At 45.3% G+C, this 16,238-nt stretch overlaps 1 protein-coding gene across 6 annotated transcripts in view; it reads left to right on the top strand.

The window, feature by feature from the left end:
• LOC126108465 (uncharacterized) overlaps window positions 1-16,238 on the top strand; it is a 170,789-nt gene that overhangs the window by 50,919 nt on the left and 103,632 nt on the right. For 5 of the 6 annotated variants that reach the window (XM_049913706.1, XM_049913704.1, XM_049913705.1 and 2 more), the window contains exon 2: window positions 10,828-11,145. The exons of the other annotated variant lie outside the window; for it this stretch is intronic. In XM_049913706.1, the coding sequence (XP_049769663.1) occupies window positions 10,974-11,145 (172 nt within the window). In that variant the 5' untranslated portion in view covers window positions 10,828-10,973. The remainder of the gene's footprint in view (window positions 1-10,827; window positions 11,146-16,238) is intronic. 6 annotated transcript variants of the gene reach the window in all.

The raw sequence follows: 16,238 nt of genomic DNA, 5'->3' as shown, positions 1-16,238 counted from the left end.
TGAGGCGGCCGATATTGCAGCCAAGGCTGCAGTCTCTCTTCTTCGGCCAGCTATTCCATCGATTCCCGTCGCCGATCTACGGAGCGTCTTATGTCGTCATGTTGTTCATTTATGGCACGCGCACTGGTCGACACTTCCCCAAAATAAATTGTGGGACGTAAAAACTCTTCCTTGTGCTTGGACCTCTTCCTCCCGAACGCGTCGTCGGGAGGAGGTAATTTTAACTAGACTCCGGATAGGGCACTGTCTTTTTAGCCATCGACATCTTTTAAGCGGCGATCCTCCCCCACTCTGTCACCACTGCTCTCAGTTGTGGACGGTAAGACACCTTTTAATTGAGTGCCCCTATTTTACTCCGTTACACGCCCGTCTACAGCTGTCACCTGATATATCGTCAATTTTAGCAGATGACACGCGATTGGCTGATCGCGTTCTAGAGTTCATTCGTGCCAGTGAAATGACGTCAGTCATTTGAAGTTTTTTTTTTTGGGATAACCAACCCCTTTCTGTAGTGGATTTTTAAGCCTTCCTTCTGCTTTTAGTTTCTCCAATTTTATGCCTTTCGTTCCCACTGCTGCTGGTTTCTCTTTTAGGTTTTTTACTGTTTCTTAAGTCCCGGACCGGGCGCTAATGACCGTAGCAGTTTTGCGCCCTAAAACCACAACCCAAAAAAAAAACAGGCCCCTCTCCCCCCCTCCCTCCCTCCTCCCTCCCTACCCTCTCCCTCCCCTCTCCCTCCCCTCTCCCTCCCCTCTCCCTCCCCTCTCCCTCCCCTCTACCTCCCCTCTACCTCCCCTCCCCCCTCTCCCTCCCTCTCCCGCCTCCCCCCCCTCTCCCCACTCCGCCACCCCCCTCCCAGGAAAACCTGGAAATCTACCCATGGGAAGTTGTCCACAATTTGGAACTGGATTTATTGTAGATAAATAAAAAATTTTCCCCCCCCCATGAACCATGGACCTTGCCGTTGGTCGGGAGGCTTGCGTGCCTCAGCGATACAGATGGCCGTACCGTAGGTGCAGCCACAACGGAGGGGTATCTGTTGAGAGGCCAGACAAACGTGTGGTTCCTGAAGAGGGGCAGCAGCCTTTTCAGTAGTTGCAGGGGCAACAGTCTGGATGATTGACTGATCTGGCCTTGTAACACTAACCAAAACGGCCTTGCTGAGCTAGTACTGCGAACGGCTGAAAGCAAGGGGAAACTACAGCCGTAATATTTCCTGAGGGCATGCAGCTTTACTGTATGGTTAAATGATGATGGCGTCCTCTTGGGTAAAATATTCCGGAGGTAAAATCGTCCCCCATTCGGACCTCCGGGCGGGGACTACTCGAGAACGTCGTTCTCAGGAGAAAGAAAACTGGCATTCTACGGATCGGAGCGTGGAATGTCAGATCCCTTAATCGGGCAGGTAGGTAAGTACGTATAGTAAGAACACAGTTAGTGAAAGAACGTGTCGTGAGTGGTTTCAGCACTCAAGAACGGTGATTTTAACGTCGCAGACCGGCATAGTGGTGGAAGGGAGAATGTTTTCGAAGATGGTGAATTGGAGACATTGCTGAGTGAAGCCTCGCGTCAAACTCATCAAGAGTTGGCACGAATAGTGGGAGTGACACAGAAAGCCATTTCAAATCGTCTCAAGGCTATGGGCACGATTCAGGAAGAAGGAACTTTGGTCTCGTGTTAGCCGAAACCAAGAGACATTGAACGGCGTTTGTGTGTTTGCGTTAGAAGCAAAAACGGAAGGGATTTCTGCATCGCATTGTGATCGGGGATGAAAAATAGATTCATTATGATAACTCTAAAAGCCAAAAATCATGGGATATCCCGGCCACGCTTCCACGTCGACAACTAAACCGAATATTCACGGCTCCGAGATCGTGCTCTGCATTTGGTGGGACCAGCTCGGCGTCGTGTACTATGAGGTGTTAAAACCAAGTGAAACAATCACAGGTGCTCGTTATCGAACGCAATTAATGCGTTTGAGCAGAGCATTAAAAGACAAACAGCCGCAATACAGCGAGAGGCAGGGTAAAGTGATTTTGCGGCACGAGAACGCTCGACCCCACGTTGCAAAAGAGGTCAAAACGTACTTGGAAACGTTAAAATGGGAAGTCCTACCACACCCACCATATTCTCCAGACATTGTTCCCTCTGATTATCAACCGTTTAGATCAATGGTGCATGGCCTTGCTGACCAACACTTCGGATCTCATGAAGTCACAAATTGGATCGATTCGTGGATTGCTTCAAAAGATGAACAACTTTCTCGACACGGGATACGTACACTGCCCGAAAGATGGGAGAAAGTAGTGGCCAGCGATAGAAATTACTTTGAATGATACATGTGTAACCAACCTGTTTTCTTGAAGCCTCAAATGTTGGGTAAAAACGGCGGAAGCAAAGTTGTACACCTTGTAGAAAACTTTATAATTCCACGAATTGATGAAGGTGACCGAGATTGGACGGTTTATTACCAACTCTCATCACCCCGTTCCCTTACGGAAGTTTGAAGTTCCCTTGATAATCGCTTCCCAGGTCGGTGGACTGGACGTGAAAGGCCGATCGCAGGGCCGCCTCGCTCCCCAGACTTGACACCACTGGTTTTATTTTCTCTGCGGTTTCGTTAAAGACCGTCTGTATGTTACTCCCCATACCAAACAATTTAACCAACTTGAAAAATCGAATCTATGCTGCCATTTCACAAGTTACGCCCAATTTGCTGCAACAGGTGTGGGAGGAAATTGAGTACTGTTCGTTTGCCGCGTCAGAAATGGCAGCCCATTACGATCAAAATGACACTTGACACTTTTAAGTGAAACTTGAGGTTGTTTGCTACAAAATGACATCTGCGCCGATTCTCTAAGTTATCTCAGTGAATTTCTATATCATTCCAAAGTTGTAAAGTTCTTTTTGACTCACCCCGTTCTCTCAAACTGCCAATATACACTACTGGCCATTAAAATTGCTACATCACGATGATGACGTGCTACAGACGCGAAGTTTAACCGACAGGAAGAAGATGCTGTGATATGCAAGTGTTAGCTTTTCAAAGCATTCACACAAGGTTGGCGTCGGTGGCGACACCTACAACGTGCTGACATGAGGAAAGTTTCGAACCGATTTCTCATATACAAATAGCATATAGGTGAAACGTTGTTGTGATGCCTCGTGTAAGGAGGAGAAATGCGTACCATCACGTTCCGACTTTGATAAAGGTCTGATTGTAGCCTATCGCGATTGCCGTTTTATCGTATTGCTGCTTGCATTGGTCGAGATCGAATGGCTGTTGGCAGAATATGGAATCGGTGGGTTCAGGAGGGTAATACGGAACGCCATGCTGGATCCCAACAGCCTCGTATCACTAGCAGTCGAGAGGACAGGCATCCTATCCGCATGGCTGTAACGGATTGTGCAGCCACGTCTCGATCCGTGAGTCAACAGATGGGGACGTTTGCAAGACAACAACGATCAGCACGAACAGTTCGACGACGTTTGCAGCAGCATGGGCTATCAGCTCGGAGACCGTGGCTGTGGTTACCCTTGACGCTGCATCACAGACAGGAGCGCCTGTGATGGTGTACTCGACGACGAATCTGGGTGCACGAATGGCAAAACGTCATTTTTTCGGATGAATCCAGGTTCTGTTTACAGCATCGTTACGGTCGCATCCGTGTTTGGCAACATCGCGGTGAACGCACATTGGAAGCGTGTATTTGTCATCGCCATACTGGTGCATCACCCGGCGTGATGGTATGGGGCGACATCGGTTACACGTGTCGGTCACCTCATGTTCACATTGACGGCACTTTGAACAGTGGACGTTACGTTTCAGATGTGTTACGACCTGTGGCTCTTCCCTTCATTTGGTACCTGCGAAACCCTACATTTCAGCAGTATAATGCACGACCGCATGTTGCAGGTCCTGTATGGGCCTTTCTGGATACAGAAAATGTTGGACTGTTGCCGTGGCCAGCACTTTCTCCAGATCTCTCACCAATTGAAAACGTCTTGTCAATGGTGGCTGAGCAACTGGCTCGTCACAATACGGCAATCACTACTCTTGATGAACTGTGGTATCGTGTTGAAGCTGCATGGGCAGCTGTACCTGTACACGCCATCCGAGCTCTGTTTGACTCAATGCCCAGGTGAATCGAGGCCGTTATTGCGGGCAGAGGTGGTTGTTCTGGGTACTGATTTCTCAGGATGTATGTACCCAAATTGCGTGAAAATGTAACCACATGTCAGTTCTAGTATAATATATTTGTCCAATGAATACCCGATTATCATCTGCATTTCTTCTTGGTGTAGCAATTTTAATGGCCAGTAGTGCAGAAATATTGAGCAGCAGTATTGATGGCTCTCAAAATATTCTCAATGTTCCATTCGCGAATTTACTTCTAACTTGGTTTACATTGTTTAGTGGTCCATTCGGACGACATAATGTGCAAGTTGTAACGCGTACTACTTGGGCGATTTCGAGAAAACCGCAAGAGCAATTTTTAGGCGGAAGTGATGTGGCGTTGCGTCGCGAGATGTCTCGCGCCAGTGAAACGCCCGGCTGCCTTCACGTTTCAGACCCGAGACAGGCAGCACGTGACAACTTCTGCACGCGCCTGGTTGCGACGACAGATGAACAGCTGACGGGGAGCTCTGAGCTCGCAGAGTATAGATGACTGTATACAGGGTGTTACAAAAAGGTACGGCCAAACTTTCAGGAAACATTCCTCACACACAAATAAAGAAGAGATGTTATGTGGACATGTGCCCGGAAACGCTTACATTCCATGTTGGAGCTCATTTTAGTTTCGTCAGTGATTTCATGCGGGATACTCTACCTGTGCTGCTAGAACATGTGCCTTTACAAGTACGACACAACATGTGGTTCGTGCACGATGGAACTCCTGCACATTTCAGTCGAAGTGTCCGTACGCTTCTCGACAACAGATTCGGTGACCGATGGATTGGTAGAGGCGGACCAATTCCGTGGCCTCCACACTCTCCTGACCTCAACCGTCTCGACTTTCATTTATGAGGGCATTTGAAAGCTCTTGTCTACGCAACCCCGGTACCAAATGTAGAGACTCTTCGTGCTCGTATTGCGGACGTCTGTGATACAATACGCCATTCTCCAGTGCTGCATCAGTGCATCAGGGATTCCGTGCGACGGAGGGTGGATGCACGTATCCTCGCTAAAGGAGGACATTTTGAACATTTCCTGTGACAAAGTGTTTGAAGTCACGCTGGTACGTTCTGTTGCTGTGTGTTTCCATTCCATGATTAATGTGATTTGAAGAGAAGTACTAAAATGAGCTCTAACATGGAAAGTAAGCGTTTCTGGACACATGTCCTCATAACATATTTTCTTTCTTTGTGTGTGAGGAATGTTTCCTGAAAGTTTGGCCGTACCTTTTTGTAACACCCTGTATACATAGCTACAGAATTCTTGTACTTTTCTTCATTTTGATCCCTCAGTTATCCGTATGCACTAAACAAATTAGCGAGTGCCGCGCGGTCTGAGGTGGCTTGTCACGGGCTCAGGATGGACGGATAGCCGTCTGGCGGCAGCCCAACAGAGCTGGAAGAAAAAAGAAGCTGCCAGCTACGGGGAAACATGGCAGGGGCCCTGTTGTTGTTTGGGGTTGTATGTCGGCCCAGGGAGCGGGTGAGCTCCTCTTCATTGACGAAACAGTGGATAAAAATGTATACCTGCAGATTCTAAGGAACAATTTGAAGAAGAGCGCAGAAAATATTTGGATTGGAAGCTGTTTGTCCCAAAACTTTTGTGATGGCAAGCCTATGTTATTTCAGATAAATGTGAAATTATTTGTAGTTTGTGTGTCATTGAATGAATCAAAATGTTCAATTTATTGTTCTGTGAATATCATTTCATCTGTTGGATTAACAAATATAACACGTTCAATTGTTTCTGTTATTTCTCTAAGTAAATACAAAACTATTGTTTGTTCCAAAACTTATGAAAGGCGCTGTATGTTTCTAACGTTTCTGAACTTGCGTTTCGTTTTAGAAGATTTGCCTCTTCAGTTCCTTTGTTGTAACATAGTTCACACCCGGCTATTTGTTGTTTACATTTCTGTGACACGTCTATGTGGTACCTCGCGTAGTCTCGGTATTCATCACACTTACGAGGGTGGTTTGAAGAGTTCTCGGAACGGAATAGAAAAAAAGTACTTGCATCATTTAAACTTTTTTCATTTTTGAATGTAGTCTCCTTGTAGATTATTGAACTTGGGCCAACGGTGTTCCAGTACATTGATCCCATCTCGGAAATGAGTTTCCTCCAGGACTGCAGAATATTTGTAAACTCCGGCTATCAGTTCATCGTTTGAAGTGAATCTTCGTCCACCAACAAAATTTTCCAGTTTTTGGAAGAGATGGGAGTCTGACGGAGCCATATCACGTGAATAATGCGGATGTGGCAACAATTCTTACCTTAGTTGTGTAATTTTGCCATGGCGACGGCACATGTGTGCGAGCGCGCATAGTCTTGATGGAAGACGACGTCTTCCTTGCTAGACCTTTCCCTTTTTCGCGTATCTTTTGTTGCAGTTTGTCCAGGAGGTTAGCATGGTATTCTCCAGTAATTGTTTGCGCAGTGGGGAGATAATCTACAAACAAAATCCCTTTCTCATCCCACAACACTGATGCCATGAACTTTCCCGCCGAAGGAATTGTCTTTGCTTTTTTTGGTGGCGGAGAATCAGGATGTTTCCACTGCTCTGACTGTTGTTTCGTCTCTGGGGTATAGTAGTGCACCCAAGTTTCATCTGTGGTCACAAACCGGCGCAAAAAATCTTGTTTGTTTCTCCTAAAAAGGGGCCAAATACTGTTCTGATATGTCAATTCTCGTGCGTTTTTGATCCGGCGTCAAGAGTCGCGGCACCCACCTTGCAGACAATTTTTTATTTATTTCTAATTCTTCAGTTAAAATGTGATATGCCCTTTCGAATGACATCTGGCAAGCGTGACCACTTTCAATCGGGATCCTCCGTGACCATTTTGTGCACTTTTGCAATGATTTCTGGAGCAGTGATACATCTTGGCCGACTTCTGCTCGGATCATAGTCTCCCGACCAAATTTAAATTCATTTGTCCACTTGGCAACAGTTGAGTATTAAGGAGGAGCGTCCCACAGTGTATTCTGGAAATCTGCAAGTATCTCCTTTGCTTTCATACCTTTCTTTACGAATTACTTAATCACTGCTCGAATCTCGATTTTCTCCATCTTCGCAAATCACTACGCGGGAACAACAACAGAGCCACGTCACGGTAACAGCTCTCTTCGGAGATCACTGACGTAGCACGTGTTTACAGGCAACAGTCCAATGAATATCGCGTGAACAGCTCGTTGCGCTAGCTCTGACCACTCGTGATGATTCCGATAACTTTCACACCACCCTCGTACTTGGGATGGTAATGCATTCTTATCACATAACTTATATTCTATAACCAATGTACAGGGTTATTACAAATGATTGAAGCGATTTCACAGCTCTACAATAACTTTATTATTTGAGATATTTTCACAATGCTTTGCACACACATACAAAAACTCAAAAGGTTTTTTTAGGCATTCACAAATGTTCGATATGTGCCCCTTTAGTGATTCGGCAGACATCAAGCCAATAATCGAGTTCCTCCCACACTCGGCGCAGCATGTCCCCATCAATGAGTTCGAAAGAATCGTTGATGCGAGCTCGCAGTTCTGGCACGTTTCTTGGTAGAGGAGGTTTAAACACTGAATCTTTCACATAACCCCACAGAAAGAAATCGCATGGGGTTAAGTCGGGAGAGCGTGGAGGCCATGACATGAATTGCTGATCATGATTTCCACCACGACCGATCCGTCGGTTTTCCAATCTCCTGTTTCAGAAATGCCGAACATCGTGATGGAAGTGAGGTGGAGCACCATCCTGTTGAAAGATGAAGTCGGCGCTGTCGGTCTCCAGTTGTGGCATGAGCCAATTTTCCAGCATGTCCAGATAGACGTGTCCTGTAACGTTTTTTTCACGGAAGAAAAAGGGGCTGTAAACTTTAAACCGTGAGATTGCACAAAACACGTTAACTTTTGGTGAATTGCGAATTTGCTGCACGAATGCATGAGGATTCTCTACCGCCCAGATTCGCACATTGTGTCTGTTCACTTCACCATTAAGAAAAAATGTTGCTTCATCACTGAAAACAAGTTTCGCACTGAACGCTTCCTCTTCCATGAGCTGTTGCAACCGCGCCGAAAATTCAAAGCGTTTGACTTTGTCATCGGGTGTCAGGGCTTGGAGGAATTGTAAACGGTAAGGCTTCTGCTTTAGCCTTTTCCGTAAGATTTTCCAAACCTTCTGCTGTGGTACGTTTAGCTCCCTGCTTGCTTTATTCGTCGACTTCCGCGGGCTACGCGTGAAACTTGCCCGCACGCGTTCAACCGTTTCTTCGCTCACTGCAGGCCGACCCGTTGATTTCCCCTTACAGAGGCATCCAGAAGCTTTAAACTTCGCATACCATTGCCGAATGGAGTTAGCAGTTGGTGGATCTTTGTTGAACTTCGTCCTGAAGTGTCGTTGCACTGTTATGACTGACTGATGTGAGTGCATTTCAAACACGACATACGCTTTCTCGGCTCCTGTCGCCATTTTGTCTCACTGCGCTCTCGAGCGCTCTGGCGGCAGAAACCTGAAGTGCGGCTTCAGCCGAACAAAACTTTATGGGTTTTTCTACGTATCTGTAGTGTGTTGTGACCATATGTCAATGAATGGAGCTACAGTGAATTTATGAAATCGCTTCAATCATTTGTAATAGCCCTGTATAGTGTGACAACTGTCAAGACCACAGAAAGAGAGTAAACGTTTCAATGACCGGACGGCAAGTTCATAAACTTGTGGAAAAAAAAGAAGAAATGGCACGAGGATGTTAGAATCCAGTTCGCCCGATTCACAGTCCAATGCCGTGACCACTTTAACCGCGACGCCATGGCGCTCATCCTTTACTCTGTGTTCCACTTGTTGAGGTTGGACCGTTCACTGTTACCATTTTGCTTTTTTATTTTCACAGTTCAGTACACCTCCTTCCTGTTTTCATGCTCGATCTGTGTTCAGTTTTTGACGGGCTATCTACTGGTTCATCTTATCACTAAATCTGAGGGCAGTGCGATGGTGGAGATTCCCTTGTTAACAGCTTCTTTCAGAATGGCAGAATATGCACAGCCAGTTATTCTCTAGAGCCAGGTTGGTACGGTCACTTAATGTCAATTTTCGGTGCAAAACGACACCCCAATCAAGCGTTCTCCAGGTGCGAGATACTCACGGGTAGTGGCGGTTTTGTGGTTAGCGCTCAAGCACCATAATCGTTAGGTCGTTGGATCGAGTCCTGCTGGTGGTTTTTTTTACTTCATATTTTTTCAACACTACTCATATTATTCGTACATATTACATGTGAAAGGTAATATGCTGAAAAGACATATGTATCTGCATGAACTTGTACTGACTTTCAAATGTTATTTGATTGTTTGCGAATTTTTATTATCAAAGCAAATACTATAAGTATCTAGAGACACACCTTTCAAGGACGAGGGTCAGACCTCGAAAGCCCAATTCAAAGGACGACAAACAAAGCTGTAAATAACCGTTATTCACTGATACGGTGAGATATAGTATTCCGAATGTACGATTAGGGGTTGGGTGTGCTTCGGACATTACTAGTAGCAGCTTGATAGTTTTCGCACAGACACGGAAAACACAAATTAAAGCGGCATCTAGTACATGGAATGAATGTAATTTTCCCGCATGCCCAGGGAGTCTTCAGAGTTTTTTGAAATTTTTGGTAAGTTCCTATGTGACCAAACTGCTGGGGTCATCGGTCCCTAGGCTTACACACTAACTTATACCAACGTATAAGGACCACACACACACACACACACACACACACACACACACACACACACACACACACACACACACACACGTCCGAGGGAGGACTCGCGAACCGTGGCAGGGCCCCTGAGACCGAACGTGTACCCCGCGCGGGTCTTTAGAATTTTCCGAGGAAAAACAAAATTCGGTGATGTTTTGAAAAATGTCTGTTTCCGCCCACAAGTTATGTATCGCTCCAACACAGCCAAAGAAACACAGGATAATTTCGCGAGTGAAAGAAATAGTATTTATTTATTTTAGTGCTAGTGTATTTATGTTTACACTAACATAAGAAATCAGCTGAAATGTAAAGGCGTCTTTATTGCCATTCTACTCCCCCTTCTTGTGAAACAGAGTCTGTGAATTCATTTCGCACTTCCTCGGCTGACTGTGGCCAGTTATGTACGCTTATGGGTTCCAACTAAATATTTGTTTTGCCCATGGGTCATTTTGGCACTCTCGTTTAGTTTGGAAAACTTGGGAACCAAGTGTGCCAGTTGGCGCTTAAATGAAATTCTCCTCTGTTACTAATAAGTTGTTTTTTCGGGACTGAGAAGTATTCGCGTTCGTAGTACTCGAAAACGTGCACATGTAAGTCGTAGAATGTTTTCATACTTTCATACGCATTTCGTGCTCGGGAAGACCGATAGTTAAACATCCGATGTTGCATTCCTTGATCTCTGGAACGGTAGGGCTTCCTTATATATTTGTTTGGACCAGAAGCCTGTATTACTGTATGTTTTCCATCCATAGCGCGAATGCAGTTTAGAAAACCCTATCTATTTTCAAAACTATTTACGATTTGGAACCATTCTTCTTCTGTTGAAGACATCTCATATTGTAGGAAACAAAATTATATCTGAAATGTATCCCTTTGAAGATACATGCTACATTATGATATTTATTTTAGGTACCAGAAGATGCCAGAGAGAAGAATGAGTGAGAGGCAAATTCTCTTCCACAAAACACACTCATTGATATGGAAGGAACAAAAAGTGGTGTGAAAAATTAAGCGAGGCAAATACGGACGATATTCCGAGCAGAGCAGTAGAAGCCATGCAGAAGCCTGTTGATGAATATCAGGTGTTTGCGGATTACGTAGCATTAGAACTACGTTCGTTATCACAACCATCGAGTAAAAAAAAATTAAAAAGGATGATACAAGAGGCAATACTGCAAGTTTCTGCAGAAGATGAAGATGCAAGTGCTTCCCGGATACCTCCAAAAGGTAATTACTTCGTAAATTTTCTGCTTAATCGAATTGTTTGGTTTGCATTTTTATATATACAGTATATGATCAAAAGTATCCGGACACCCCTAAAAAGATACGTTTTTCGTATTAGGCGCGTTGTGCTGCCACCTACTACCAGGTGCTCCATATCAGCGACTTCATTAGACATCGTGAGAGAGCAGAATGGGACGCTTCGCGGAACTCACGGACTTCGAACGTGCTCAGGTCATTGGGTGTCACTTGTGTCATGCGTCTGTACCCGAGATTTCCACACTCCTGAACATCCCTAGGTCCACTGTTTCCGATGTGTCAGAGAAGTGGAAACGTGAAGACACACGTACAGCACAAAAGCGTACAGGCCAACCTCGTCTGTTGACTGACAGAGACTGCCGACAGGTGAAGAGGGTCGTAATGTGTAATAGGCAGACATCTATCCAGCCCGTCACACAGGAATTCCAAACTGCATCGGGATCCACTGCAAGTACTATGACAGATAGGTGGGAGGTGGAAAAACTTGGATTTCATGGTCGAGCAGCTGCTCGTAAGCCACACAACACGGCGATAAATGCCAAACGACGCCTCGCTTGGTGTATGGAGCGTGAACATTGGACGACTGAACAGTGGAAAAATGTTGTGTGGAGTGACGAATCACGGTACACATGTGGCTGCCCGATGGCAGGGTGTGGGTATGGCAAATGTCCGGTGAACGTCATATGCCACCGTGTGTAGTGCCGACAGTAAAATTCGGAGGCGGTGGTGTTATGGTGTGGTCATGTTTCACAGAGGGGGCTCGCACCCCTTGCTGTTTTGCGTGACACTATCACAGCACAGGCCTACACTGATGTCTTAGGCACCGCCTTCCTTTCCCAATGATGAAGAGCATTTCGGGGATGGCGATTGCTTCTTTCAACACGATCGGGCGCCTGTTCATAATGCATGGCCTGTGGCGGAGTGGTTACACGACAGTAACATCCCTGTAATGGACTGGCCTGCACAGAGTCCTGACCTGAATGCTATAGAACACCTTTGGGATGTTTCGGAACGCTGACTTCGTGCCAGGCCTCCCTGACCGACATCGATACCTCTCCTCAGTGCAGCACTCCGTGAAGAATGGGCTGCCATTCCCCGACAAACCTTCCAGCACCTGACTGAACGTATGCCTGCGAGAGTGGAAGCTGTCATCAATGTTAAGGGGGGCCAACACCATATTGAATTCCAGTATTAACGATGGGGGACGCCATGAACTTGGAAGTCATTTTCAGCCAGGTCTCTGGATACTTTTGATCACATAGTGTAGGTATCGGACTTCAAGGCATGTGGCACAAAAACTGTTAAAGAAAAAAGGATGTCTCTTGGTTAGACCTTTAATGCGCTGTAGCACTGAAACTTTATATTTGCGCAATAAGCAAGAATAAATACGAAATCCACCAAAAAACGGCATGATAGCTTCGCAAACTGTGAAATCGAGATTGCCCTGTGCGAAGTGCTTTGTTACACAATCTGAGGACAGCACGCGTAATCTAGTTAGCTAATCCAGCGAGCATGACAGCCTGATCTACTCAGCCAATGGCAAGGTGACTGTTTCTTCGCATGCAGTACAGGAATAGAGTTACGGTCTTACAAATATTTTTTATGTCAGAAATATTGGCTGTATTTTTTTGTCATAAATTTGGTTAGGATGGGATGTAAGACGACATTTAAATTGTTGCGAATGAAACAGTGACATGGGGGAATATTTTTTGCAAGGAATATGTAGCTCTTTTATTCCAAATACATCGTGGTTTCCATATCGCGATATCCTAGGGTGTGGTACGGCTTGGACGTAACAACAGAACTTAATCTTCGAACACTAAAGGCGGTGACTTTGTTACTAAACCACACAATTTATAGTTCGTGCACAAGTTAATTACAGTTATAAGGTCTTTAATTGTACGTCATATACAAAATAAGTACAGAATGCCCTGTTTTACACCCTGTGTTGACAACAGTATTGCTCAAAGTATTGGCGGGAACCTCGAATTGGTACCAACCGCAATCGTAAATTTTTGGAAGGTTTAGTAATCTAGTGTCAAACTGCTGAGAGTGAGAGTGAAGCAGTGGTTTTTATATTCTGCTTGTTACAAATATCTGGTTGTTCTAGGAATACGTCGCGAATTGCGCGGGTGTGGTTAAGCTGTATTTTCCGAACATCGCGCAGTCTCCGTGTGGTCAGGCAGGGACACGACAGCACAGCTTCTGGTCGTGGTGACAGGCCGATTTTTAGCGTAGCCAGAGGTCAAGCGTACGTTGGTATGCAAAAGTATGGTTGTGAGTTGGCGAAGCAGAAAACTCGATTTTGTTGACAGACTGATCTGTAGCGTAGCCAGAAGTCGAATTTATGCTCAGAGGTAGCTATTTATTGTTAGTGGGCGAAACCTACCAATCTGAAAGCGAAAAACAGTATTGTGGTGACAAAGTTTTAGCTAGCTTGCGGCACAGCAGTGAAATATATAACCTTATGTCGTGAGCAATCTGATATTTTCGCGAATATGTCGAGATCTCCGATAGTGTGGATAGGCAGGAAAGTAGGAGCATAAATTCAATTTATTTTTGCTATCGTTTCGGCCTGCTATGGACCACGAAGATTTTTATCTCTTCCCTGATTGTGTTTTCCTCTTTTGCCAGTAGATTTTCATTTTGGCTGACTGTGCTTCTATGGATCTGCTCTGCACAGGATTTTGATGTCCTGAAACCAGCTCGATATTCGCCCAATTGTTGATCTAAGACTGATTCAGCTCTGTTTAACAACATACTGGAAAAGAAACGTCTTGTACGTCGTTGGTATCAAAGAGATTCCTCGGTAATTATTCAGATCACTCTTATCGCCTATTTTATGAAGTGGGTGAATAATTGCTACGGTCCAATCTGGCGGCAGAGTTTCAGTTTCCCAAATCTTCACTATGATATCATGGAGATGTCTTATTGTATCGTGATATGCGTATTTCCACATTTCAGCCAATATGCGATCCTCACCTCCAGATTTGTTATTTTTCAAGCCTTGTGTAGTTTTCATGATTTCATCTAATGTGGGAGGGGGACTATCTGCAGGAGGAACAGTAGGATAGAAATCGAATTTTTAATTTGGATTTTCAGCATTCAGTAGGGATGAAAAGTAATTTCCAAAAGCTGCAGCACACGATTTGTCATTCAAATTTAGTTTTCCATAGAGTCCTCACATATGTAACATAGGAGGTTTAAACTTCAATAGTTGTGATGACTTCTAAAATTTCCTTCTATTTCATCTATTTGGTTTTTGTTGAAGAGTCTCTTAGTTGATATCAATAGTTTGATGTAACTTTCATAACCTTCAAGTAGTTTTCGTGATTTTTGAAGGTTTTCTTGCTATTGCATTTTACCTAAGCCTGTCTTCGCTTTTCAATTGCTTCATTACAGTCTTCGTTCCACCACACGTGTTTATATTTTTTATTGGTCAGTATAATTTCAGTGGCTGATTGTACCATGGCTTCTTTAATTCTGTTCCAGTCTGTTTTATTTGGTTTGCTGCGTAGAGTTTCTGTAAATTTGTTGTTGACATCTTTCAGTTTACTTATATCAAATTTTGGAGGTCTTGAAATATTGGAAATGTTCTTTCAGCTGTCTTTGACGATATTCATTTTTACCAGAGACAATTAATGATCAGAATTAATGTTGGCATTCCTCAAAACTGTAACAATCAAAATTTTCCTGGTGGATTTCTTAGAAACAGCTACATGGTCCACCTGGAGGTCTCCAAACATTGCGTTAGGGTGTTTCCAAGTTTTGGCGTTTTGAGGTAGGCACTCGAAGGCTGTGGATTTTAAAAGAAGATCACAGTTCTTACAAATATCAATTAGTCGCTCACCATTTTTATTTGTTGTTTTATGTGCAGAGTAGTCACCAACCAGTTCCCCCCCCCCGTATGTCCACAACTCTTTTGTGGATACGTGTGTAGCGAGCACGCGACCCCGAGCTAATGTGGCCTTCCTTCCGGGCTGCATACCTTCCCTTTCCGCATCCTTCCCCATCCCCCATCTTCGCGCTTCGCCCCCCCCTCCCCCCAACCCCCACCTCCGCCTCTTTCCTTTCCTTTCTCCCCCTCTGGGAGTATGTTTTGTGCCTACGTCCGGAGACGGACACTCAAGAATGTAACACATTCTTCGTTTTCTCTGCTCGCAAGTCTTCATCCTTCCTTTGTCCTTCTCTTTTCCATACCTCTCCTCTTTACCCTTTTCTCCACTGCAGCGTTTGAGACCCCTCTTCTTCCCTTTCCCTTTCTTTGTTTTTCCCTTTCTCTTTTTTACTCCCTGTGCGTGTCTGAAGGCCAACCCACGCTTTCCATGCATAGCCAGTGACGGGGTAATGCGTAATTCCCCGCCCCGGTTAGACAGGTAGGACACGTACGTACCCCCTGCTAACGGCCAGGCCCAGGGAGGGGTGATTACCCGAGCTGATACCTTCCGAAAGTGCCGATTGGTCCCTCCGTCTGTTTGTCGGGAGGTGTGACCTGAGGTGTGAACAATCACCTAAGGCGGGAGTGCCCTCAGAGAGGGCCCCCACAAGGGAGGAGCGTGCCATCGGAGACGCTGCTAATCGGGGGGGGGGGGGGGGATTCTTCCGCAGTGGTTTCCTCGTCTTCCACTATGTCTGCTCACAAGCGTAAGTTCACCGAGTCTCAGCCACAGACAGTTCTTCCATCGTTGCCACAGTTCCTTGTCGTTTCTCGGTCTGACGAAGGTCATGACTTCTCCACAGTCAACCCTTTCATTATTCTGAAAGGTGTCGACGCAATGGAGGTCCTGTAAAGTCTTGTTCCAGATTACGGAATGGCACCTTGTTGTTAGAAACAATCAGTGCCCTCCAGGCACAAAAATTGCTGTGTACTTCACTGCTACACACCTTCCATGTCCGGATGGAAGCACACCACACTTTAAATTCCTCACGTATAGTCGTTTATACACGCTCCCTCGACGGATTGTCCGATGAGGAAATTCGACACTACCTGTCTGACCAGGGCGTAAAGGCTGTTCGTAGAGTCATGAAAAGGGGTGACACGAACATCACTCCTACCCGTA

This window comes from Schistocerca cancellata, chromosome 11 (assembly GCF_023864275.1).
Source record: "Schistocerca cancellata isolate TAMUIC-IGC-003103 chromosome 11, iqSchCanc2.1, whole genome shotgun sequence".
NCBI classification, from domain to species: Eukaryota; Metazoa; Arthropoda; class Insecta; order Orthoptera; family Acrididae; genus Schistocerca; species Schistocerca cancellata.
This window is presented reverse-complemented; position numbering and strand designations above follow the sequence as displayed.